The sequence below is a fragment of the Lates calcarifer genome, linkage group LG13 (genome assembly GCF_001640805.2).
Source record: "Lates calcarifer isolate ASB-BC8 linkage group LG13, TLL_Latcal_v3, whole genome shotgun sequence".
Lineage (NCBI taxonomy): Eukaryota > Metazoa > Chordata > Actinopteri > Centropomidae > Lates > Lates calcarifer.
In genome coordinates, this window is record NC_066845.1 from 26,961,795 (window position 1) to 26,988,044 (window position 26,250).

Sequence of the window (26,250 nt, forward strand, 5' to 3'; positions counted from 1 at the left end):
ACACAATGAGCATATACTCCAGTGAATTTCAAAGGGAAATATTGTACTTTTCTTTACTCCATTACATTTATTTAATGACTTTAGTTACTTTTCAGATTGAAAGTTTTACATATGATCAGTTATAAGTTAAATAATTAAATTTACCCAAAAGTTTATGAAGTATTTAAAACTCCAAGTTCAACCTGCAGGTAGTTTTCATCAGGATTACTTCTGTACTTGTAAAAAACTGTAAATGCAGTACTCCGTTACTGGTTAAACAACTTATGAAGTTATATTCATGTTTAACCCCCCCCTCCACCTCCTCCACCCCCACCCCCCTCCACTGCTGCAGATGGACTGGTCCAGAGAGAGAGAGAGAGAGAGAGAGACTGACTGCTGTTATCACTCACACACACACACACACACACACACACACACTCGGACTATATTTGGGACTGAGCGGACTGAGGAGCTGCTGGATGTTTCTGACAAACACCGGAACAACAGACAGGTAAGACCCGCCTCCTGCTGCTCTGCTGCGGCTTCACCTGCCGGATTTGTCCGTACTAACCGGGCCCAGATATCAGCTGTGTTCATATGTAAACAGACAAACTGGAAGTGTGTGTTACAGGAGTGTGACCGCCTGTGTGTCCAGATCAGCCTGAATATGTGGTGGATATATTCATGGAGAGATGTTAGAGGAATATTCTAGAGATGTGTGTTCGATGTTGTGATAAAACTGTAGAGTGAAGTTTGTCCTAAAACACCCGCCCCATGCTCTCATTATGGAGATATAGTTAGAATGATGTGGAGATAATGTCGGGGTAAAATGCGGATTTTTTTTATCGGGACTTCAGCCCGGCTCTCTCCCCGGCTCTGGTCGACCTTGTCCGGGGGAGAGCCGGCGCTGTGACACGCCGGGCTGCGGAGCGCCGCAGCGGGGCAGAGGAGCTCCGACGTCAGCCTCCTCCATCTTCCTTATTGACCCTTTAAACGTATAAAAACCAACCGGTGTGTAATCAGCATGGTGTAGAGATGTGGCCAGGGATGGTTCAGGTGTTTGATGATGGGCTGACATTATGTAAGAGGCTGCTGGGAAGTGAGCATGCCGCGGAGGAGAGGAGAGGAGAGGAGGGAGGATGGATTAAGGAGGGGAGGATGGTTTTATGTAACACCCCCCTCCCTCCTCTAACATCTGCCGGCCGGCCTCCACTCTGAAATCCTCCCCATGACAGTCCCATAATATTTATCTATCTATAGTAACAAAAATTTAACCAGAAACATCTCTATATATCACTACCAGACTCCATTGACAAAAACAGGGATTTAACCAGGAGCTGCTGGAATACCACTGCCTCCATCTGTTAGTGTGTGTGTGTTACTGTGTGACTTTCAGTGGTGGAAGAAGTAATCAGATACTTTACTGAAGTAACAGTACCACACAGTAACACAGACACACTAACAGATGGAGGCAGTGGTATTCCAGCAGCTCCCAGTAAAAGTCCTGTTTTTCCCAGTGGAGTCTGGTGGTGATACATAGTGATGTTTCTGCTTAAATAAAAAGCTCTGTCTCTGTAGGAATCCTATCTATAGTGTTGTCAGACAATCTGAGTCTGCAGGACTTTGTGTTTGCCGCTAATTAGCATGTGCTAAACATTATCACTGCTATAAACGTCAACATGTTAGCATTGTCATTGTGAGTGTGTTTGTTTACTGCAGCAGAAATAAACCTGCAGTGTACTGTGTCATCAGTTAAAGTCTGAGCCTGAGAGGATGAAGTTTAGGTTGAAGATGTTTCTGTTGCTGTGAAGAAAAGAGCTGGTTTGGTTTTGGAAAGAGATCCATCCATGAGACGTGTGAGAGAGAGGTGTCGTCATGGAAACATGAGCTGCCTCTGAGCTCATAGTGTCCAATCTAAAAACTGTAAGATTTCTTAGAGATGCTCAAAAACCTCCTGAATCTTTGACTGAGGTCAGGGGTCAGAGGTCAGAGGTCACAGCTCATAATGACTGTAACAGGCAGCGTCTCTGTCTCTGTCCTTTTCAACCCACTGTAACTGTGAATAATGGGTTTGAGTCCTGTGGGAGCTGGAAACAACCTGCTCAGTGTTTCAGTCAGATCTCTAATGATTTCAGCCTTAACTCACAGCAAGAGCTGTAATGTTTTTAATGTTTACAGGCTGCTAATGCCATGAAAACTGTCAGAGCATTGAGAGAAGGAAGCCTAATATAAAAATCAAAAAAATTGAGATGTGAATTTATGAGAAAAATCTCAAATATTCTCAACATTTCAATATTAAAGTTGTAAATTCATGAAGGAAAAAAAACTCAAACTCAAATATTCTCAGAAATTAAAGTAATACATTTATGAGGAAAAACTTGAATTTTCTAAGAGATTATAAAGCCATAAATTTCTGGTCTGATTAGGTTGACCTTGCAAAGTGAAGCGACAAGGTTCCTTTACAAAAGAAACAAAAAGCAACAATTTTATTTCGACTTATTTCTCATAGAAGAGGACTTATTTATTTATTATTTATTTATTTACTTATTTATCCAAATAGTTGCCAATGATTTTTTTGTCTGTTGATTAATCGGTTGATGAACTAATAATTTCAGCTTCAGAGCAGTGGTTGGTGTCTTGGTGTCTGAAAAAAACAGCAAATAACTGACTGAATACACAGTTTGTAGTTTTTGTTGAAGCTGTTTCAGAGATGCTGGTTCATCTGTGTGGACAGTTTGTTTCACAGTTGGTGTGTTTTATTCTCACTGATGGCGTCCTGTACTCGTACAGTCCCTGAACGTCTCACCGTGCTGCGTGGGCACTTGCCTCTATTTCTGGACACATGAGTCATCTTCACTCATGTTATACAATAGAAACTTTGCTCGACTGCAGCGCAAATAGAAGCAGGAGTAGAGTGGTGATGATGGTTTATTTTAATGGTCAGATTAAATTCTTTTGTTTCTGAGAACAAGTTGACGACAGAACAAATGAAACTTCTCTGTTGTTGGTTTGTGTGTCTGAGCTCGACTGAAGATCATTTGTGAGGAAAGAAACTCTGATCTGTAACACTGCTGTAGAATCAGAGCAGAAACCCCAGTGAATCAGTGTGCAGGGAAATGATGGAGAAACTAGATTTTCAGTTTTTGTGTTGTTTACTTCCACATCTAAAAATAACAAATAAGAGGTGACGCAACCAAACAAGTTAGATCATGTTAGTTTAAGAAATATGGATCCCAAACATTAGTTTAGACACTCAGCGGTCACTTCATTAGTTCGCTAGTTCTGGGTTGGACGCCTTTTCCCTTCAGAACTCTCTTCATTCTGGAAACATTCCTCAGAGATTTCAACATGACAGCATCAGGCAGTAGCTGTAGATTTGTCGGCTGCACGTCCATGATGGATGGACATGGTCAGCATCAACACTCTGTGGAGTTTAAACGATGTTCAGTTGGTACTAAAGGGCTCAAAGTGTGACGAGGAAATCTCCCCCACACCATCATACCAGCAGTAGCCTGATCTGCTGATACAGGGCAGGCAGGATGTTTAAACCAGATTCTGACCCTAATATCTGAACGTCAGACTCATCAGACCAGACAACGTTTCAAACCTCAGTTTCCTGTTCTCAGCTGACAGGACTGACACCTGCTGTGGTCTCTGCTGCTGGATCTGCTCCGAGGTTCAGAGATGATCTTCTGCAGACCTTGGTCGTAACGAGTGGTTATTTGAGTAACTGAAGTTCTCTGGATATTTTCTCTGTTTCAGACCGTTCTCTGTAAACACAGTGAGGGGGAATCACTTAAATCACCTTTCTTCCTCAGTCTGATGCTCAGTGTGAACATCATGCACTGAGCTGCTGCCATGTGATTGGCTGATTAGATATCTGTGTTAACGAGCAGTTGAACAGGGGTACCTAATAAAGCTGAGTGTGTATTTATCCACATAGGACGGATCAGAGCTGTGTAATTATGAGGACGTCCAACAGATGAGGAACAGGAGTTGAACCAGCGGAGAGCAACCGGCTCTTACCAGTCATCTATCTCAAATCAATCATTTCAGCCTGGAGACACGTTCTGATTCAGGACCTTCAGTGTTTGGATCGTCAGTTTTAAGAGCTCAGACCGATGCTGCGTCATATTTAAATCTAATTAAAGTGGTCGTCTGTGTGTGCAGCAGGAATACGATTTTTTCTGATTTATGTCGTGATGCCTTCAGGGGTCACAGGCTCCGGGACTAGAGGACCGTGTTCAGGTCGTTTCAGAGCTGCAGCATGTTGACGATGTTTGAATGTTCCTGTAATAAGTGTGTGTTGAATGCAGCAGACGGAGGCCTCAGCTCTTATCTCTGAGCGCAGTGGGGGGCCGGGGGGGGTATTTGTGATGGTGCAGGAATGAGGCCATGGGCACAGCCAGCAGTGGTGGAGCTGCCGGTGGAGCTGGGGCGGGTCAAACTGTTGCACTGTGTTGTTTTGGCTGCAGGCGTTCAAGCTGCCATCAGCTCTGTCAGAACAGGAATTTTAAGTTGAGCAGCTCTGGTGTTTGCTGCTGATACGACAGAACAACCTTCACCTCTGATATCAGAGCAGGAAGAAAAGAACCTGTTAAAGCTTTAAAACGTCAACATAACCACTGCTACACCATCAACTACAACTAGGAAGGAGGAGGTAGGGAAGGAAAGATGGAGATAGGAAAGAAGGGAAGGAGGAAAGAGGAAGGGAAACAAGTGTATAGGGAAGCAGAGATAAGGTTAGGGGGCAAAAGAGGGAGCAAGGAGGAGGAAGGAGGAAAGGAAAGAAGGCAGAGAAAGGAGTATGAAGGGAGGGAGGAAGTAGGGAAGGAAAGAAGCTTGGAAAGGAAACAAGGATATAGGAAAGGAGAGAAGTGTGAACAATGAATGTAGAGAGGAAATTAAGGAGCTTGGGAAGGAAAGCAAACAAGGAAGGAGGTAGGAAAGGAAAGATGAGAGTATCAGGAAGGAAAAGGAGGAGCTTAGGAGGGAGGAAGGAAGGATGGATGTAAGGAAAGGAGGAGGCGCTCAGACCAGGTGTGTTCACCGACACATCACCTGTGTGTTTCTGTTGTCACGACGACGGCTTCAGAATAAACCTCTGTCAAATCACTGCTGTCGTCGTGACAACAGAAACACACAACAACTGGTCCGCTGCATGGAGGGAAGGAAGCGAGGGAGGAGAGGGAAGGAAATAAGGGAATATGAAAGGAAAGAGAGAGGTGGAAAGGAAAGGAGTCAAGGAAACAATATAGGGATGTTGCAAAGGAAGGAAACAAGGAAGGAAAGGAGGAGGCATTTTAATCTCCTGTTATTCAGAACAGACGCTGTGATGTCGTACGTGTCAGCCAATGACAGCAGCCGTTACCATAACGATGTCAGGCTGGGTGTGGTCACATCTCTGTGAGCTGAGATAACAGCCTGCCAACACACACACACACACACACACAAACACACTCTAACTGTTGAGACGTTTGAGACCTGTGAACAGTTTCTGTTTCTGTTTGAAGCTCCGCCCCCACCTGACCTGCAGCTGAGACGGAGAATAAGTTAGCATGTTAGCATGTTAGCACTTCCTGTTGTCAGTGTGTTTGTGGTTAAATGTCTGAAATAAGGTCTGTGGTTTTAACACAAGCTCAAGACATTTTCAGGTTTTATTCTCCGACATAAAATGGGTCAGTAAATCCCCCACTCCTGATGTTTGAAGCTTTTACGTGTCTTAAAAAAGGCGGTTGCTAACGAGTGTCTAAATGAGACTACAGAGGTTGTCGGGGACGTTAACATGAAAACCCATCTACTCACCAGTCCACCTTTACAGCCTCGTTGTGTTTCTACTCACGCTCTTTCAAACTCTCACTAACTTTCTAAGAAGAAAGGCTTTTGTAGAAGAGCTCAGAGCTAAATGAAATGACCAGTTGGAAGCTTAGTGGTGGTATCTGCACATGCCCAGTTTGTTTACATGTGTGAGGCGTTCACTGTCCAGCAGCAGGAGGCTCAGACAAACCACAAAAACTGTGGAAATGTGAAATGTAACCTCCTGTGTTTCAGGAAGAAGCATCAAGGTTGTTGCTGTGAACATGTTGCAGATGATAACGTTTGAAGCTCGGTGAGAATCTGAATAATCAGTCGGAGCCGTGAGTGTGAAGCTGTGACTCAGCAGGTTTCAGTCTCTGACCCAGTTACAGCTTCAGGCATCAACCAGTTTTACATTTTACTGCATCACGACTCGACAAAATGAGACAAACAGCGTCAAACTGAGCAGGATGACGCTTCAGAGAGTGAAGTGTCTGACAGCATGATGACAAGATTCCTACACAGACAGAGCTTTTTATTAAAGAGGAAGATCCAGAAACATCTCTATATATCTCCACCAGACTCCATAGATAAAAACAGGGATTTTACTGAGCAGAATGAACAAACATCTGTTAGTGTCTCTGTTACTGTGTGGTACTTTTACTTCAGTAAAGTATCTGATTACTTCTTCCACCACTGAAAGTCACACAGTAACACAGACACACTAACAGATGGAGGCAGTGGTATTCCAGCAGCTCCTGGTTAAATCCCTGTTTTTGTCAGTGGAGTCTGGTGGACTGAGTACAGTGAGTACAGTTGGACTGAGACTGTATTTCAGTCCAGATTTTGATTCACTTTTTAACCACCAACTTTAAAATCTCGGACGTCACATCTGAGTCATTGAATGCATCACCATCGAACAAAAACTAGTTGTGCAGTTAATGTGAGAAAACAGTCCTGTGGTCTTTAAATTCTTTGTTCCATTAACTGTCTCTGGTGGAGAACATGTGTGTGTGTGAGTTATAAATCTGAATGTAAGGTCTGCACGTTCTCAGGACCTGTGTTTTTGTCTTCTGTGTGTAGAGAAGCAGTGACCGATACTAACGACCTCCTCTGTGATATTAACCAGATAATTTACGTCTCTTGATCCGAACACAAAGAGAAAGACAGACGCCCTCGACAACAGTCAGCCAGCCGCTTAATGTCCCTCTGTTGGGACCTTGAACTCATCTTTCAGACCCATTTAAGAACTGTTGGATAAAATGTGATAGGTGTATATTACCCATAATCCTCTTGTCCTGGAGCAGGAAGTGCTGCAGCTGTAACAAACTCACCAAAACACCAAACTGTGTTTCTGATTCTTGATATTTGCTGGTTTTTAATGACTTCTAAGTCTTTTTAACTGATCTACAGTTCAGCATTAGAGGGAGATCGCACCTGAAAAACAAAAAAAACAAAAAACACACTCTCCTCCACAAACAGACGCTGCTTCTTCCTTCATCTCTGTCTCCATTTTGTTTTTTTCTCACAGAGAAACAGTTTGTGTTTTCAGGCCGGAGTCACTCTCTCCTCCTACACACCACCACCTTCACTCTGGGCTGTTGAGAGGAATTCTGGGAGATGTAGGAAATCACTGACGGCTGTAGAAGAAGCTGGATTCAGCTGGAGGAAAGTGGTAGTTTGAGTTATACCCCGGGGCGTGGCAGCCGGGTGGGGTTTACCTGACCCTGGCAGTGTGTGGTGACCTCCCCTCTTTCTCTCTCAGTGTCGTGGTGGTCTGACGGTGGGAGGTCTGTTTTAGTGCAGCATCCCTCTCTTTTGTCTTCTCCCACATTTCTGACAGCTGATTGGACGACTGGGTGTGGTAACCTAGCAACCCTCAGATATCTCCCAGCATTCCACTGAGTTATCTCCTGTCCCAGCAGACTCACAGAGGCAGACCTGCTGGATGAGAACCAGGACAACCGCTCAGTTAACAAACAAAAAATAAAAACATAGAAATCTACCACAATGTATTTTAAAAACATCGATTATAAAGTTGTTTGCAAAAGTTCCAGTTTCTGTATTTTGTTGATTTGTGAAGTAAAACATAATGTTACATTTTATCTCATCAACTTAAAAAACAGAATAAAATCAATAATTGTGCAAAAGTTTGGATGCCGGTCATGGTGCGTTCCATTTCCATCCAAGCATCAGAACCGTTAACAGCATTCCAGTTCCAGTCAGAAAAATATGGACGCTCCCAGAGTCTTTTATAGTTGCTCTTTTGGAAAATAGACAACAAAACAAATTAGAATGTTCTTAAAATCCCTCTCAGATTTAACTGTTTGAGAAAAAAAGGCACATTAAACCATGAACGTGAACCATGTCTCGGACTCTCAGCTAACTCGCTGTTAGCAGTGCCAGTTGATGATAACGCTCTTTGTGGTATTTTGTTCATACAAACAGCGAAGCAGCATGTCCACAGATAAACATCGATTTAATGTGAAACAAATAAGAAATAACTGCTATAAACAGTAAAGTTAGCAGAGTGTTCTGACCTGTTGACGCGAGTAGCAGCCATCTTGATCGCTTATGTCGGGGTTGGTTACTTTCTGAGTAGGAATTCCGACTTCAGGGGGTGTTCCATGTTGGAAAGACTTGGAACTCGGAAATTCCAACTTCCAAGTACGACTGGAACGCACCATCAGGCCCAGCAAGTTCAGCAAGAGTGATGCTGAATTTCAGATCAGTTAAAAAAGACTTGGAAGTCATTAAAAACCAGCGTTCATCTCTGATATCCAGAACAGGAATCACTGGAGGAAACATGATGGAAATGTGACGTTTATGTTTGTCTCATGTATTAGTCTCGTTCTGTCTCCACACAGTTGCAAGCTTTCTACCAGAAATCAGTCTGTCGAGGTTTTTCTGTTTTGGGTTATTAAAAATTGAAAGTCAGTTCTGTCTGAGAAAACATCAACCTTTGTGCAGTCGTCCACTGCAAAAATATACAAAATGTTGAACAATCATAAGGTTTGTTGTGTTGTTTATGATGCTGTTTTTCCAAAAACTACTTCCTGTTCAAAGACATGGTTTAGTTTTTATACTGATCAGGTCCAACTGATCCCAAACAGCAGGAGAAATTAAACATGAAGACAAAATCATCACTCAGGTCTCAGGAGGTTCGGACAGAAACCGATCGATCCGCTGTCGGAACCATGATCCTGGTGATGTTTGAAGACATAAACTCTGAACCACAGAGGCTGAAAATCACAAAATAACAGGTTGTTTTTTTATGTTTGTGTAGATTCTCAGTCATTCAGGTCATGACACTCATCAGTGCTAGAGTTGAAAGAAATTGGACTTCTTTTTCTTGAGGATATTTCACCTCTCATCCAAAACGGTTCCTTAGTTCTAGAGTCTGGTTGGAAGGTTGGAGGTGAAACATCTTCAAGAAACCTAACAGGAGTTTTTTACCTGTAGTAACCAAACTAATGTCGTCAGGTAACAAACAAAAGAAATATTATCTGACCGTAAAATCAGTCTGTTTCCTCCTTCATGTCCGACAGGACTCGGCTGTTTCATGTCGTTTTCAGTCATTTTCAGATTAAACTCCTGCAGCATCATCGCTTAGCAACAGAGTCCACTTCTCGACAATAAAACCTGAATCTGAAAATAGATGCAGAGCTTCAGAGCTTCATGTGGGACGTTAAACAAAGAGAAAAGAGGAGGAGGCTGATGATGATGGTGACTCCATCTGAGTCCATTCAGATATCTACTGTTTCTAACCAAGTCGGTGTGAGGACGTGACAGTTAAACAGACCTCAGAGTGTGAAGCTGTTTAATCTGCTCTGACACATGAACACAGTCGTCGACTGCGTCTCTATTTATAGTTCAGGTCGTCCTCTGTGCAGCAGCCTCACCTGGACTGAGGCAGGACCCAGCTCACCTGTCTGCTGCAAAGATCAGATCTGACGCTGAGATGTGAAATTCACATCCCTCGTTCTGCTTCTTTAAAACGTTCTGTTCTTGGTTTTCTTTTCAGACCGAGAGCTGAGCTGACTCCTGTGCTGCAGTGAAGGAAATCAGCAGCTGTCAACATGTGAGTTTTTCAGATTTAACCTGTGATTTGGCCTTTTGGTCCATGAAAATCAAAATGCAGAGAGATGAACCGTCATCGTCAGTGTTTCTCTGCTCGGCCTGGTATCATCTGACTGACTGTGCTGCTGCTGAGGCAAAGAGCTGTCACCTGATTCCCTTCACTTATTGATCAGGTTATTGATCACCAGCAGCCATAGGATTGTAATTGATCTCCCTCCAGAGACAGATAGAGATCTCTGTCTTCTCTGGGATCCAGAGCTGTCTGGACTTGGCCTTCAGTGAGTTTTAAGGATAAATCTCTTCTGGCCGCTGTGGGTCATGCTAACGTTTCTGTGCAGATGATTTTTAAATAAACAGTTCCGTGCACTTGTGTCTGAGTCAGACAGAAGGTAAACCCAGACAGATGTCGCCTGAAACATCCATTATGATGAACTCTACATGGATCATGTTTGAGGCTGTTGGTGGCTCTGTCTCGAGCGTCAGTCTCGACGTGATCTCTCAGAAGATTTTTCCTCAGATTTGCTGCAAACATCCACCTGGACTCAAGGATGAACTGATTTGAATTTGGTGGCCAAAGGTCAAAGTTCAAGGTCACTGTGACCTCATAAAACATCCTGAGGCACCAGCTCCCACGTTGTTAAAATAACAAATTTACTGTACAGAGGAGTTTCATATGAATAACAGAGGTTTCCAGAAATCTTTCCTGATCATCTCCCAGTCGGACTGAAGCAGTCATCCAGTCACCCACATATGAACGTATTAATTATTCAGCGTCAGTGACACCAGCACAGATCAATACGGGGGGGACACAGGGTCAGAGACAGTCTGGACAGAATCTGTCAGATGAGCAGAAAATCTGAAACTCGTCAGCAGTGATGATGTTTGATTCAACAGGTGTGTCAGTTCTGGAAACAGCCACAGGGAATAATTAAGATTTAATCAGAGAAAATGAATCAGAACCAAAGTGACGGATGATCTCTGGACGTCACAGTGAACAGCTGTTGTTTTGTAATCTGATGATTGTATCTGTGTTGATTTTATTTATTTTTTAAATATGGAAACTTAAGAAAAAACATTTATAACAAAAAAATCTGATTCTTAAAATCCAGTTTAGAATAGGAACACTGTGTACGTTAACTGTTTTTATTTTATTCCTCTTCCTTGTGTTGCTCTTCTTCTTCTTTCCATTTCCTCATTTCATTCGTCTTCTCCTCAGCTCCCTGTCTGTTTTCTCACCATATTTCTTCAATGTGTTTGTGTCTCAGGTGCTGATTGGGCTGAAGAGGCCTGAAGACGAACAGATTCAGACATGATCCCTTATTCCCCCTGAGGTAACCACACACACACACACACACACACACACACACTTCACTCGGAGTGTGTGTGGGGCTTTCCCCATCACTGACCGTATGTTACCCAGACCTCCACATGTGTGTGTGTTAATGTGTGTGTGTTGGACAAAGCTGTGGACTCTGGAATAATCTCTTTGTGTCGTTCGGTCACATCAGACAATACAGAGCTGGCGGCCGAGCAGCAGCAGAGCCGTGTACGCTGACAGTTGTGTTCACTGTCTGAGATCAACAATCTGAAATCACTGAACTGAATCGTCTCATTCTCATTTTACTGTGATCTTCTTCTCACAAATTCAAAATAATGCAAAAATTTCCACGACATCTAGCTAGCTTAGCACAACCTGCGCACTGGGAAACCTTCCACTAGTTTGCTAGCGACAGGAAAGAAACAAACTGTGTGAATGTGTTTTGATTTTGTTGTAACAGTAACAGATTTACAGATTTCTTATTTGAAAACATAACGTACTGATGATTTGTTGAATTGCAAAACTAGCGAATTATGTTACTCATTTCAACAAAAAAGTAATCGGAGTACTCGAACGCATTATTTTGCAGTGCGTTACCCCCAACACTGTCTCTTAACTTTAGATTTTATCTTATGATCCTGTGCAGCTGCTGCAGGTAGGAAAGCGCTAATTTAGAAAGAGTGATTTTGGAGATTTACGCATTCACTTCAGTAAAATCTGTTTTATCACCATCTAGTGGATGTTAGAGGAACTGCAGCTGAAGATACGTCACAATACAACTCACTGTGGATGTAACTGACTGAACCCTGGTGTATACAGGACTCTGGTTCAGCAGCTGTCTGTCATAGAAAGCCTCTGCAGCAGATTTCTGTTTTCCAGCTGACTCACACACACACACAAAGTCATCTGTCGGCTGATCTCTAACTCACCTGCTTCTGTTTCCAGTCTGTCATCATTTCACAGCACTGACACAACTGTAATATAATATACGTTCTATATATTGTTATGTGCTGTATAACCATCTAATACTGTCTTATGTATGTTTTTCTCTCAGAAACTGACCAATCAGCAGTCAGGATGATGCCCAAGGTAAACATTTGTGTGATATCAAAAAGAAATCAGACATGTTTCTTCTGATGGTCGATGGGCCTTACTTTCCCATATGTCTGGGTGTAAATGTAATGTATGGTTTAACCAGAAACATCTCTATATATATGGGAGCTGCTGGAATACCACTGCCTCCATCTGTTAGTGTGTCTGTGTTACTGTGTGGTACTTTTACTTCAGTAAAGTATCTGATTACTTCTTCCACCACTGAAAGTCACACAGTAACACAGACACACTAACAGATGGAGGCAGTGGGATTCCAGCAGCTCCTGGTTAAATCCCTGTTTTTATCAATGGAGTCTGGTAGAGATATATAGAGATGTTTCTGGTTAAACTGAAAGGATTTTAGGTCTATCTCTGCAGGAATCCATAATGTTGACACACACACACAGGTTGACCCATGTGTATATGTATTTGTATGTGTGTGTGTGTGTGTGTGTGTGTGAGCAGCAGCTGGCTCAGACGTCCCCTGGCAGTGTGTTGTCGCTGAGAGGGTCCAGTATCCCAGGATCCCCTGCTGCTGCCATCGTGGTGAGACACACACACTGATCAAGTTATATTATCTTTCAGATTAATCTTGAGGCAGTAATCTGTAAACCCCCCGTCTCTCCACAGGCCAGACTGGAGGATGGGGTTATCGGCTATAAGGACTTTGCAGCGTTGCCGAGAGACAAAGCCATCCTGGACATAGAGAGACCAGACCTGATGATCTACCAGCCGCACTACAGCTACAGTCCACTGGAGGTGATTTAAAGTGATTAAAGGATAAGTCAGCTGATGTTCTGTATTTATATGATGTGGAGGGAGAGGTGAGAGGTGAGAGGAGCACAGAGGAGATTAATTTACTCACTAAATCCTTTAAGGCACCTGATATTTAAAACTATCCTCCTTCTCTGAGTCGTAATTCAGTCACATCTGATCACACAGACATGAAACACATATTTTTAGATTCAGCGTCACTTACGCTTTCTTACAAGATATTAATCTTTGTTGTCCATTTAGAATAAATGTCCATAAATCCACTTAGAAATCACATAAAAATGACCTTTAAGAACTTGCTTAAGAATCCTCATGTTTGAACTTTTCTTCAGTATCACATTAATCCAGTGATAGTAGTTTGGACGTGCATGAATTTACCGTAAACACCAGCTGCTAGTAACTAACTCGGCTAGCTTTTACTTTCCAAAATCTGAACAAATATCAACTTAAAGACGTTTTGCATCAGGTATTGAGACCCAGAGGACAGTTAGAGGACCACAGGTAATAAAACAGTTGAATGGACACACACATGGATTAGAAAATGACACAAAAATTCATTGTTTACAGCCTCCAAATGGGAGTTATAGTTCCAAAAAGTAGAGCATGATTATATAAAGTAAGACAGAGAATAATCCCCTGATATTAATGTCTCATAATTAAAAGTAGGAGGCAGACAGTGTCCCACTCTGAGCCACGGAGCTTCAGTGTTGTCCCAAAACCAATAAAAAACATCACCGTTGCTCTGCTGCGAATACTCACTACAGCGCCACATGTGGATTAATGCGCCTTTGAAAATAGTCCCTCTTAAATGCTCTATTTCCTGTTGTTTGTTTGATTAAAAACTACAGTGAGCAGCTGTTTCAGAGGGAAAGTGTTGAGAGGACCAGTCCAACATTTGGGTAAATCAGTTTCATGTCTAAGTCCAGGATATTTTTAGCCTGTAGCTTAGCACAATGACTGGGAGCAGAGAGGTGGGGGGTGGGGTTGGGGGGGGTGATTATGGGATGTTGGTGAAGCGGTCAGTGTGACAGCAGATTGCGGCTGGTCGCTGGCAGTGGGTTAGTTTGTCGGTTGGTTAGTTCTGCGTCTGGCTGCAGAGTGAGACATCAATCTGCTGCTTAGAGACCGGACAGCTCGTTACCACAGCTGAGACCCAGCAAATCTGTCAGTGTGTGTGTGTGTGTGTGTGTGTGTGTGTGTGTGTGTGTGTGTGTGGCGACAGGATAACGCAATAACAAGCTAAACGGGAGACAAAGAGCTCCAGCCTGTCTGTGTGTCTAAAAAGGCAGTTTATACGAGTTGTTTGTGTCTGATTTTTGTAATTTAGTCCATTTGCTGCTGAATTTTTATAAGGAAATTATCAAATTATAACAACAGTTGTAAACTACAACATGTATTTCCTGCTGCAAACGCAGTGTGAATGCTGAAATCTGAATGGAAACTGCTGAAGCAATGCTGAAAATGACTGAAAACACAGTTGAAATGCAGAAAAAAACTTGGAAGTTTAAAGATTGTTGAGTGATTGTTGAAGGAATGCTGAAAGTGGCAGAAAAAAACACATAAATGCAGAAGCAGAAACTGGAAGCTGAAAGCTGAAAACAGTCACTGAAACATTCATTTAAATGGCAACATTTTTGCAGAAAAAGCAGAATATTATAAAAAGTATAAACAGTAGAAAAAAGTTGGATACAAGCATAAAAGTGCTGAAAGCAGAACATTTTGATAGTTATTTGTTCAGATTATCAAACACACAATGAATCATCTGTTTCTTTCTGGATTATGCTAATGCTAATTAGCATTAGCGACATGGCTGAGGAAGAAGCGACTGTAAGAATCCAGTTTGAACCAAAACCCTGATCTCAGAGCTATGATGAAGGCAGAGTGAAACACTGGTTGTATTAATCAGCAGCAGGTTTAGTTTCTGACTGATCCAGTAGAAATAAAAACAACAACAGTCGGTTTGAAGCCTCTCAAGTCCTGGAGCTCTCTCTGTAGTTGGACTGGACGAAGGGACGACCGGGACAAATTCTGGTGGAACGTAAAAAAATCAGGGTCACTCTTGTTTTACTACGTTTTCTATCCCTCTCCCTCTTCACCTTCTTTGCCTCCTCTGAGTCTTTTTCTTATGCTGGGTAAAGTTTCCACAGTTCCTCCTGTTGTTCCGCCATTTTCCTCTAACAGGGAAAACAAAATCTCTGTCCTCTTTCTGTTTTGGACAAATCAGCAGAGTTATACAGTGAAAACAAAGCTCACAGGGAACAAATCTTAAATACGATGGTGTCTTATTCTACAGCCATTACAGTGTGCAATCAAGATTTACTTCAAAGCAAAACACTTGTCTAATGTCACTTTAACATGCCTGTGATTGAATACATATAAAGGTAAAACAAACCTGTTATGGAGCTTTCACCTCAGAAATCTTCACTCATTTCTTAATGATTCTGGTTCATAAACAGCCTGGTCTTAATGTTTTATTAGTAAATGAACCTGTAGGTTTTGTGTTATGTGGAGCTTCTTCCTTGTTCTCTGAGTCTATTTATACGTTTGAGTGTTTAATCTATTTTTATTTTCCTTCTTCCAGAGGTCCTTGTCTCCTCGCTCCATCTCTCCTCCTCCCTCCCCAGAGGTAAAACTCCCCCATGTCCCCCTCCCCCTCTCTATCTTTACATGTCTTGATATACAGTCATTTATCTTAAAGTTTCCTGTTTACACTGTGATGGTTTCTGTGATTTCAACAGCAAAAATAACCTGCAGTTAGAACATCAACAACATCACACCCAGCCATTAGTGAGGAGGTCAGAGGTCATGGCTCCCTCGTGGTCCATAAAACAAATTAGTAGTAGTAGTAAAGTTTGCCATTAATAAATAAACCTTATCACTGAGTGTTTCTCCCATAAAACTGGTTCTGACTGGAGTTTTCCTGCAGCACAGTGTGACTTCAGTGCACCCTGTATTCTGCACCTGGTAACCAAGGATGGATCAGAATTATAGATTTAAAAAAAACAAACTAATCATGAATTAATTAAGTGATGGGATGATTGCTGCGAAGCAAGATGCTGCACAACACAACCCAAGAGTAGCATATAGCTTAGCTTCTTAGCTTAGCTTCTTATGGTGCGTTCCAGTTGTACTCAGAAGTCGGACGTTCCAAGTTCCTACTTGGAAATTTCAACCTGAACGCCCCCTGAAGTCAGATTTCCAACTCAGAAAGTCGGAGCAACCCTACCAACCCCCAATTCAAGATGGCTGCTACTCATATCAATAGACATGAACACTCTGCTAATGTTATTTGTTTTGAAGTTGTCTGAACTTTGACAGAGCAGCTATAAAGACTTTCCTGTGAACATCCATGTTTTTCTGACGTCTCAACTGGAACGCCGTCAACTCGGAGGCGACATCACTCCCAGTTCTGACCTCCAACTTCTAATGTAAATGGAACGCGCCATTAGCCTCAGCTAGCTTTGTAGTATCACACTAGGCCATGAAGGGATGAACATGGTTGACAACAATACTCTGATAGACTGTGACGTTCAGACTGTGACTGATTAGTGTTAAGAAAACACTCCTCACCATCACACCACCACCTCCGTCCTCTCTCTGTTCAGAACCTCTCTAAGGACGGGTGGCTGGAGAACCGGTCTCCTGGAGGATCCTCTCCTGGTTCCACCATCCAGACCAGCAGAACACACAGCACACACACACCGCCAGCGACACACACACCAAACACACCTAACACACACTCCTCTGGCACCAAGAGCATCGTGCAGCACTTCCACAGGCCCGGTAAACAAAACTCAGTGTTTTTATTTTCTTTATTCTCACTTTGGAGAACAGAGAGCTGAAATACCTTTTATCATTTAAACCTCGTTTAGAAGCTTTTATTTAACAGTATGTTGAAGTAATACCTAATTTAAGAAATTTAACAAGTTGAATTTATTCCTGACATGACGGAGTAGAAAACAGCTTTTAGACCTTTTTGCTTATAATTTATTTACGTTAATTCAATTAAACACAGAAAAATATCCTGTATTTTCTGGTCTCTTCAGGGAAGCTGTTAATTTATTGACTGTAACTCCTTTTACTTTTTTTGGTTTGTTTGTTTTCAGAGAATGGCACCAACATCTATAAGAAGCCTCCCATCTACAAACAAGGTACAGATGTTACACTCATCAGTGTAAAACGTACATTTAGCTGTTCATTAGCATCAGAATACAGTTTGTATATAATGAACATGTAGAGTTTAGCTTAGCATTATGCTGCTCTCATGTATACGTGTGTGTTGTGTGTTGTGTGTACAGATGTGTCGTCCCCTGCCGTCCCTCAGGGGAAACACATCGAGGATCTGATCATCGAGTCCTCAAAGTTTCCAGCAGCTCAGCCTCCGGACCCGAACCTGCCCTCCAAGATAGAGACCGACTACTGGCCCTGCCCCCCCTCGCTGGCTGTGATTGGTACGACCCAAACACACACACACACACACACACACACACACACACACACACACACACACAAAACCCTGTTCAGTTGTACAATCTGACAGTTGTATATTAATCAGACTCTTCTCCTCCTCTAGAGAAGGAGTGGAGGAGGAAGGAGCAGAAGGATGAAGATGAGGAGGACGGGGAGCTGGGTGATGAACTGTTGGGACTCAGAGCTCTGCAGAAACAAGAACTCAACAAGGTGAGAGACAATTATAATGTACAGAAACATCTCTGTATACCAGACTCAGCAGCAGCTCCCAGTAAAATCCCTGTTTTTGTCAGTGGAGTCTGGTAGAGAGATATAGAGATGTTTCTGGTTAAACTAAAAGGATCTTCCTCTTTAATAAAAAGCTCTGTCTCTGTAGGAATCCTCTCATCATGTTGTTTCTCTCTCTCTGTCAGATTCAGTCTAATCTGGGTAAAATCATCCTGAAGGAGGAGTTGGAAAAGTCTGCAGCTCCCCTGAGGAGGAAAACTCGCTCTTTACCAGACCGCAGCCAAAACACTGGTATAGACACACACTGACTGTTTTTATCAGTTGTTTCATTGGTTTTATCGTGGTCTCCCTTCAATCAGAGAAAACTGATGGATTTCAGATTCAGAGCTCTGAAACTCTCCCAGTGTGGTCTGACCTTAATCCAAAAACTCCCAGTCTGAGCTCTGAGGCCTCTCAGGTCCTAATTAACCACCACACAGAGATCAGTCTGCAGAAGGTACAGCTGTGGGGACACCTAGTGGTCAGACAGACAACACACAACATGAGGAGAGTCACTGTACGCTGAGGAAACATTTGACGTCAACAAACACGTCTCCAGACATGAACTGATCTTTTAAGACAAATAGATTATTTATAAATGTAGAATTATTTACAGTAATGTTGTTTCCTGACAGTAAATTCAGCTCAGTTCACACGCTCTGTTGAAGACATTGAACCTGCTGCTACTATGCACAGAAATCTTTTTATTTATTCATTTATATTAGATTAGCACACAAGTAGTAAAAGAAACCCATGGAGGCTTATTATAAAACCTCCTCTATAGGATTTCTAACTTATTCTAGTTTTATGAATGTTTTTAATTCAGCAAAGAAGAAACATGAAGATAAAATGCTCAGCTGTGTGAGGAACAAAGAGGAAGTTTATCATTTATTAGAAATAAGATCAGTTATTGCACATGGTCTGGGTTTTATATATATCGATTTATGACCTGTAACATTATCACTCCTTCATTATTATTTTGCTTCATATCAGCCTCAACAAAACATCAGACACTTTCCTGTTCAGCTTCTTGACAAAGTGAAAGCTGGAGGATGATAAACTCTGACTCCTGCTGATGTCTCGTTTCATTCACCTCCTCGTCTCCAGGGTCCAACGCCTCCAAGTCCGTGTATTTCCCGGCCTCCTCTAAGACCGGCCTGTCCAGGGTGAGTACCGCTGAACGCAGTCGTCCAATCACAGCAGAGTCTCATGGCGACAGCGATGAACCTGTTTCTGTTTGTCTTCAGCTGCAGTCGGCCGAGTTCAGCTCCTCCAACAAAACTCCTGCAGGTAAAGTCCTTCAGTTCTTCTTTTTATGATGTTACTGAATGAATTTAGACTGAAATAAACAGGAATCTGATGAGTCCATGACTCAAGAGGTCAGATGATTCTAGTCTTCCCACTTGTCTGAGACAGGTTATGGAAGCAAAGGAACCCAAAAAACGACCTGCAAACTCCACCTGAAAAAACAAACATCAATCTGTTGAAAGCTTCAGGCAGAGCCTGTGCATGGACCTGAACTTTGGGATTGTTTTGATAAAACCTTCACACTGATGCTGAACTTTAAAGCTTACAGGACCAGTGTGTCACATTTACAGGGATCTACTGGAAGAAATGGAATATAATATCCATAACTATGTTTTTATTAGTGTATAATCACCAAAACTAACAATTGTTGTGTTTTCATTCACCTAGAATGAGACATTTATATCTATGCAGGGAGCAGGTCCTCTTCCACAGAGTCCACTATGTCTCTACAGTAGCCCAGAACAGACAAACTGAACCAAACAGAGGCTATTTGCATTTTTATATTGACACTGCAGCTTGTATACAGAGGAAGGAGAGGAATATTTGCTGTCTTGCATGTCAGCCATTACCTGCAGTTTTACAGACTAACAACTAAATACAATATCTATATATATCTGTATGAATGAACCTCTTCAGTTGACAGACCAGTCGATGCTGTAGCTGACACCATTTTGTCACCTCACAGCCTCCATAGACTCTCTGACATGTTTGGAAATGGAGGTGTGAGGGGACAGGTGTTCAGTTAGTTGCAATCTGCATTCTCACCACTAGATGTCATTAAATCCTCCACACTGCTCCTTTAAAACAAACCATCATTTATCTCACGTCTGCACAGAGCGATTTCATGTTCAGGCTTTTTATCTGCAGATCAACTTAAACCTTCATCGTGTAAATGTTTTCACTGCTTGTGGACGAGCTTCACAGTTTTCATGTCGTCTGTCAGGTTGATTAACATTTCTCTCTCTCTTTCTCTCCTTCTCTCCTCCTGCAGGACTTCAGGTACAGAGTGTTTTCATCTGCAAAAATCATTAATACTGTTATGATATTTGTGTTACTGCAGTTGTGTTTGCCTCTGGACATGTGTGTGTGTGTGTGTGTGTTGCAGAACGGAGACTCGAGGATGGACAGAGGAAACTCTCTCCCCAGCATGTTGGACCATAAGGTGACAGCAGTCTTCCTAATGATTATATTTAATGTCAGATACGTTATTCTCTCTTCCCTCTATACTGATCGTCTTGCTTTAGTTTTTTGTTTTGTTTTTTGGAGACTAATAAATCAGTTGATTGATGATTGATTGATTCTATTGTCTGTAGATTTTCCCCTATGAGATGCTGGTGGTGACTCACAGAGGACGAAGCAAACTGCCTCCGGGTGTGGACAGGACCAGACTGGAGGTAAAAACTGCTTTGTCCTCAGTCTTTAGTCCAGAAGTAAGAAGCTAATGTTAGGCTATAAACCAACTACACCACGGTCACATGACGTCAACGTCTCCACCACTAAGCTTCCAACTGGTCATTTCATTTAGCTCTGAGCTCTTCTACAAAAGCCTTTCTTCTTAGAAAGTTAGTGAGAGTTTGAAAGAGCGTGAGTAGAAACACAACGAGGCTGTAAAGGTGGACTGGTGAGTAGATGGGTTTTCATGTTAACGTCCCCGACAACCTCTGTAGTCTCATTTAGACACTCGTTAGCAACCGCCTTTTTTAAGACACGTAAAAGCTTCAAACATCAGGAGTGGGGGATTTACTGACCCATTTTATGTCGGAGAATAAAACCTGAAAATGTCTTGAGCTTGTGTTAAAACCACAGACCTTATTTCAGACATTTAACCAGAAACACACTGACAACAGGAAGAGCTAACATGCTAACATGCTAACTGACTTCCTGGTTTTAGGATCAGTCCTGCAGCTCTGTATTGACATGATGCAGAGCTTAGATCTGTTTAGGATGCTCATTACTCTGACCTCTCTCTCTCTCTCTGTCTCCCTGTCTCTCTGTATGTCTCTCGCCTCTGCAGAGACACCTCTCTCAGGAGGAGTTCTTCAGTGTTTTCGGGATGTCCATCGAGGAGTTCGACCAGCTCTCTCTCTGGAAGAGGAACAACCTGAAGAAGAAGGTCTGTCTCTTCTGACGCCGCTGGGGACGGACTCCATGTCCCACACCCACCCCCCCACCCCCCCGTTCTTCTTGGATCACCGGCAGGATCCTGAAACCACGGACTCCAAATGAAAACGTCATTATCAGCAGCACAAACGCCATCGTCTTCATCATCATCACAGCAGCAGATCTCTGTCGGTCAGTGCATCAGCTTTGATGTCGACTCTCTGACGTGACTCAGTGAAGGTTTGATGCAGATTCCTGTTGCACACGTTAAAATCACCTGTTCAGACAACAAGCTTTAGTCTCTAGATGTCTGTTTAAGTCCATTAACAACAGAACTACTGAGCAAGCACAAGTTATCGACCTGATCGTCAGGATTTCAGAGCGTGAGAAACGGACTTGGAGGCACAGAGCAGGTTTTGAATGAGCCTGAGCAGAGTTAGGAGAGAGATCAGTGTTTAGAAGGAGGCAAAGAGAGACTTATTATGGCTGTCTTTAGAAACAACATCAGGTCTGACAATTTGTTTCCCTCGTATTCAGACTGCAGAGGAAAACCAGATTTAAGCTTTAACTGTAGAATGTAAACTTCTCCCATGTTGATAAAACCTCCAAGTTCTGTTGGACCCCCCCCCAAAAAGAAACCGCATCATAGCTGAGCTAGCTAGCACCATTTTAGCTAGCCTAAAGTCAATGAAATGGTGTCAGCTATCTTACATTTAGCATATCTGATTAACCGATATACTCCATTTAATTCCCGTTAATTCCCATGGAAAGTTTCCAACTTTGAAAATCCCCAGATTTTTGCAGCCCTGGGTGTAACTGGATACTTCCCAGTTTGACTGGTCAGATTTCTCATTTGTCTAAAAAGGTTTCAACAGTGAGGAGACTGTGGATGAAATGTGGATTTTAGAGGCTGAGGTTTTTGCTCAGGAGTTTAGAGGAGGTCAGTGTGTTACAGCAGCTGAATCTGAAGGTCGATCCGCTCTGAATACGTGAAGCTCAGATGTTTGTAGTGATGATATAAGTTAATTCTCACAGTCTGATCAGCCATAGCATTAAAACCACTCCACCTGTCAGTGGTTTGAACGTTGTGGCTTCAACACTCAGCAGATTAAAGATCAAACCTCCTGTCAGTTCAGACCGAGGTGTTTCTGCTTTAGACATTTTATTTCCATCAAACTGAACGACTGAAGTCAGTCTCTGATTATTGAGCTTCCAGCTGCAGTCGGGCATTAGAACAACATTCCTGCTGACTCTGAGTCAGGGTTCAGTACAGATCTGATGCTGACTGAGGAAACACACCTGTCAGCCATCTTTTTAAATAAGAAAAATAAAAGATTGTTCCTATTGGCTTAGCCAGCTATGATGTCACAGTGACAGCATTTCTTTCCCAGCACCAAAAGGAAAAACAAGGAGACAGTTTGATCGCAGTTCAAGAAGATTATCAGTTTATCAAAAAAAGTGCCACAACTTCAACATCTTCAAGAACTTTAATTGATATCTTCCTCCACCAATCAAGGAAAACTACAACAGCTTATTAACTTACCTTTTACTTTACTTTGCAGTTTCAGGCTTGTAACCTGCAGTGCAGAGCTTTGTCTCCCCCTTCTGGCAGTGAGAGTAATTACACAAACACTGAAAGTCAGAAATTTCTGCAAAGACGGTCACTCCCCTCTTCAGCTCTGACAAACTGATCATTGCTATCACTGTGCAGTGCAGGAATGTCACCACACACACCAGATTTAATCCTGTGAAATACTCATAGGCTTGATCAGCATCATGTGAAGTCATTTGGCAGCGAGGGCTTGAATGTAACGGACGTTCATTGATATGTAAAAGTCCTGAATGCATACCAGGAAGTAAGTTAGCATGTTAGCACTTCCTGTTCCCTCATCCCAAAGTCAGTGTGTTTCTGGTTAAATGTCTGAAATAAGGTCTGTAGTTTTAACACAAGCTTTAGGCTTCAAACATCAGAACAGTGGTGTTCTTCTGTGAAGATGATCTGATCAACTAAATCTGAAGGATCAGAAACTTTAGCTGCTCACTGTTTATTTTCTGGAATAATCCAAAACACAATGAAAAAATCCCACTGGCTTTTTGTGGAGGAACCAGGCTGATGCCAACTTTAGGGTCAGTCACAACACTCGTCTCTGTGATCAAACTGTCTCCTCCTTGTTTTTTCTTTCTAGTTCAGCAGAAGCCACTGCCCTGTTTTATCTACGTAAACCGCACTCGCACAGATAAAAACACACAGTCCTGAGAGAGCACGAGAACAATTATAACCTTCAGACCAGAGCTCAGAGCAGAGACTGAAGCCTCGTCTCTGCTCGGCTCGGGTTCGTCCAATCAGCAGGTTGTAGACATTTAGCGTCGGCTAGTGTTGCTTAGTGACCAAATGATGTGCAGCTATTTTTTAACCTACCTAGAGAAGTGGCATGTTTGTTATTAAAAATCTAAAATGTAAAATCATTTATCAGTATATGAATGTTGCAAAGGAAAAAACTATTTTCACCCTCGAAGAGGAAAAGATGGAGGACGGAGGCATGGAAAAGACACAAAATGGACGACTTTTCCTGGACTTCTCTGAACCAAAAGATGACAAGAGGAATGATGGGAAATCACCGGACATTTTTCACCTGTAAGGACTTCAGCACCTGTACTTATATATCTGTTAATGTCCACCAGCATCATATCTGATCTGCATCAACATGGATAGGTTCGATCTAAACCTGCACTGCAATACAACTGATGAATATTCAACTTGTTTAACACCTTTAACTCATTAAGAGCAGCACAGACGACGATTCCTCACTGAACCTCGTTTAAAGGTGCAGTACGAAGAATTTTATGAGTCAGTGAATCAAAGCCACAGCTCATTATGATGACTGTAAACCTGTGAGACATCAGACCTTTTAAAATGATTTCTCCATTAGGTTTTCACTCCTCAGGTTTGGTAGATGAGAGCCATGATGGCCGCACATGGTTGACTTGTTTGTTCCAATTAGAAGCATGATCAATGGAAGGTCGGCCATGTTTTATTAGAACATTTTTCTGTTTAACATCTGCCCTCTGCCAAAGTTTGGCTTGAAAACAGAGCATACAAAATTTTATTCATTTATTTATTTACCAGGGACAGTGCCCATTAACACAGAGCCTGTCAAGGAACATGGAGGAAAAAAGATGTATTTTTGCAACATCTCAAGAATCTTTCTCAAGATTTTACAAAAGTTTCTTAAGATCATGGGAAAGTTTCATGAAATCTAGGGAAACGTTTCTTCATTTCTTGAAGAGATCTGGCAAAACGACATCTTTTTTTTCATGATTGCATGTTTGGTTTGCTTTAAGCTGTGTTTTAAGTTTATGTTTAAAGATTAAATAGTTAGGGTGTCCTCTTAACACACTTATATATTAATGACTTTGATTTAAACCACAAACAGTTGATAACAAACAGGAGAGTTTGTCATTTAAAACCTCACAGTTCTGTTTCTTTAAACCAGTTTAGTATCCAAATCCTTTTGACAACAGTTTATACAAAACAAAGATAATTAAACATTCGTGCCACTCTAACTAACTCTTTCTTTTTGACTGTAAACTGCTTTAAAAGAATTATCCTTCAAAAAGTGATGGGTGTGATCAAAAATGTTCAAGAAAACTTCAGCAGTCGAGCTGTTACGTCTCAAACTCTGAACTGTATTTTTATTTCGGAACACTTTCTTCTTCTAACCTGTCGGATGATCATTTATCAACAATTTAGGATTTTAGTTTTCAAAACGAGGAGATAATAAATTAAATTTGATCATGCAGGTCGGGGCCGCTGGTTTGAGACGCTACACGTGCCAAACAGATTTTGTACAACCAGGTGAAAACGTGAGAACTATTCGCTAACATTTTACAGGTGGCACTATTGAGCCATTTTTTGACACCTAATCCTGAAACTCATCAGATCTCAGTTTTGTCATTTCAGATGCATGTGCCAGATTTCAGTAGTTTTTGAGCATCTCTTGCCCCTCAACGACAACTTCCTGTTTTAATGGTGAAACATTAAAATGGCCGACGGCCTGGTCTGGTTCACAGTCATCATGGTGGTGTTTTTGTTTTTCTGTATGAATGTGGTTTATTGAAGGTAAAATCAGACCCACTGCACTTTTAAATCAGCAGCTGTGTGAGTCCGTCAACGCCGCCACATCCTGCATCACGCCACCGCCACGTCTGCCTCGCCACCACCGCCACCACCACGCTTCCTGTATCTGGAACTAAGAAAAGACTGAAAAAAATGTTAAAAAATAAAAATAAAAACTGGATGAAGATGTGAGGTTTGTTCGCTGGAGTGAACGCGCATTGGTCACTTTATGTTGATTTGTTGTCTCTTGTTATTTTCTGAGGACTGACTCTGACACTGTTTGATGATACTGAGAGAGATTTCTATGCTTTGTTCTGATTGGTTGTGTTTTAGTTAGAGACAGGAAGTGGGTTGCTGTGACTAACACCATGATGACACAAAGATTGTTCCATGTTTGTTTTATTTTTTCTTCTCTTTTTTTGTACATTCTGACGTGTTTTATTCTGTTTTTATTGAATTATTTGAACACGCGGGGCGACTTACTGGAGGCGTGTCACTGTCCGCGCCTCTGATTGGCCGACTGTAACTGCTGTATGCATGATGTCATGACGATGATGTCACATTTTTATTTAAACCTTTATTTAAATAGACTCGTATAAGGACACTGGCAGTTACAAGGCTTGGAGGCAGGTCAGTCGGGATTTGAACTGACGTTTCTTTGGTCTCTGAGGTCAAAGGTCAAAGGTCAGACCTGTTGACGTTGACCCGCCCGTCTGAAGCCGCCCCGCTGCTGTACATACTGAACCACTGAATGATGATTTAATTCTTCTTCTTGTTGTTTTCACACCTGGATGCAGGTGATGTAACAGATGAGTGGTGATGTGGATGATTAACCATGAATAAAGAGCATTTCTACTGGTTAGCGTTAGCTTAGCATGTTTCTGTCTGTGATTCCTGATTGACGCCGTCATCTCTCCATCCTCTCTCTCTTTCTGTCTCTCCCTCCTCC

At 42.1% G+C, this 26,250-nt stretch overlaps 1 protein-coding gene across 1 annotated transcript; it reads left to right on the forward strand.

Annotated features, from left to right (window-relative positions):
• The first annotated feature begins 349 nt into the window (after nucleotides 1-349).
• Nucleotides 350-26,169, forward strand: LOC108875279 (dematin). Its single transcript, XM_051075169.1, has 18 exons — nucleotides 350-490; nucleotides 9,800-9,856; nucleotides 11,121-11,186; nucleotides 12,228-12,262; nucleotides 12,731-12,811; nucleotides 12,896-13,024; nucleotides 15,621-15,665; nucleotides 16,645-16,822; nucleotides 17,146-17,190; nucleotides 17,338-17,490; nucleotides 17,613-17,719; nucleotides 17,923-18,028; nucleotides 18,884-18,942; nucleotides 19,024-19,066; nucleotides 20,031-20,083; nucleotides 20,190-20,246; nucleotides 20,398-20,478; nucleotides 21,099-26,169. Exons 4-18 carry the CDS (start codon nucleotides 12,251-12,253, stop codon nucleotides 21,210-21,212), a joined length of 1,263 nt encoding a protein of 420 aa, XP_050931126.1. The 5' UTR covers nucleotides 350-490; nucleotides 9,800-9,856; nucleotides 11,121-11,186; nucleotides 12,228-12,250; the 3' UTR covers nucleotides 21,213-26,169.
• The last annotated feature ends 81 nt before the right edge of the window (nucleotides 26,170-26,250 follow it).

What these genes read in the sequence shown, in the direction of transcription:
- LOC108875279 (XM_051075169.1), top strand. An exon ending in CTCCTCCTCCCTCCCCAGAG is followed by an intron (nt 15,666 to 16,644) that starts GTAAAACTCCCC and finishes CTCTCTGTTCAG; the next exon opens with AACCTCTCTAAGGACGGGTG. An exon ending in GCAGCACTTCCACAGGCCCG is followed by an intron (nt 16,823 to 17,145) that starts GTAAACAAAACT and finishes GTTTGTTTTCAG; the next exon opens with AGAATGGCACCAACATCTAT.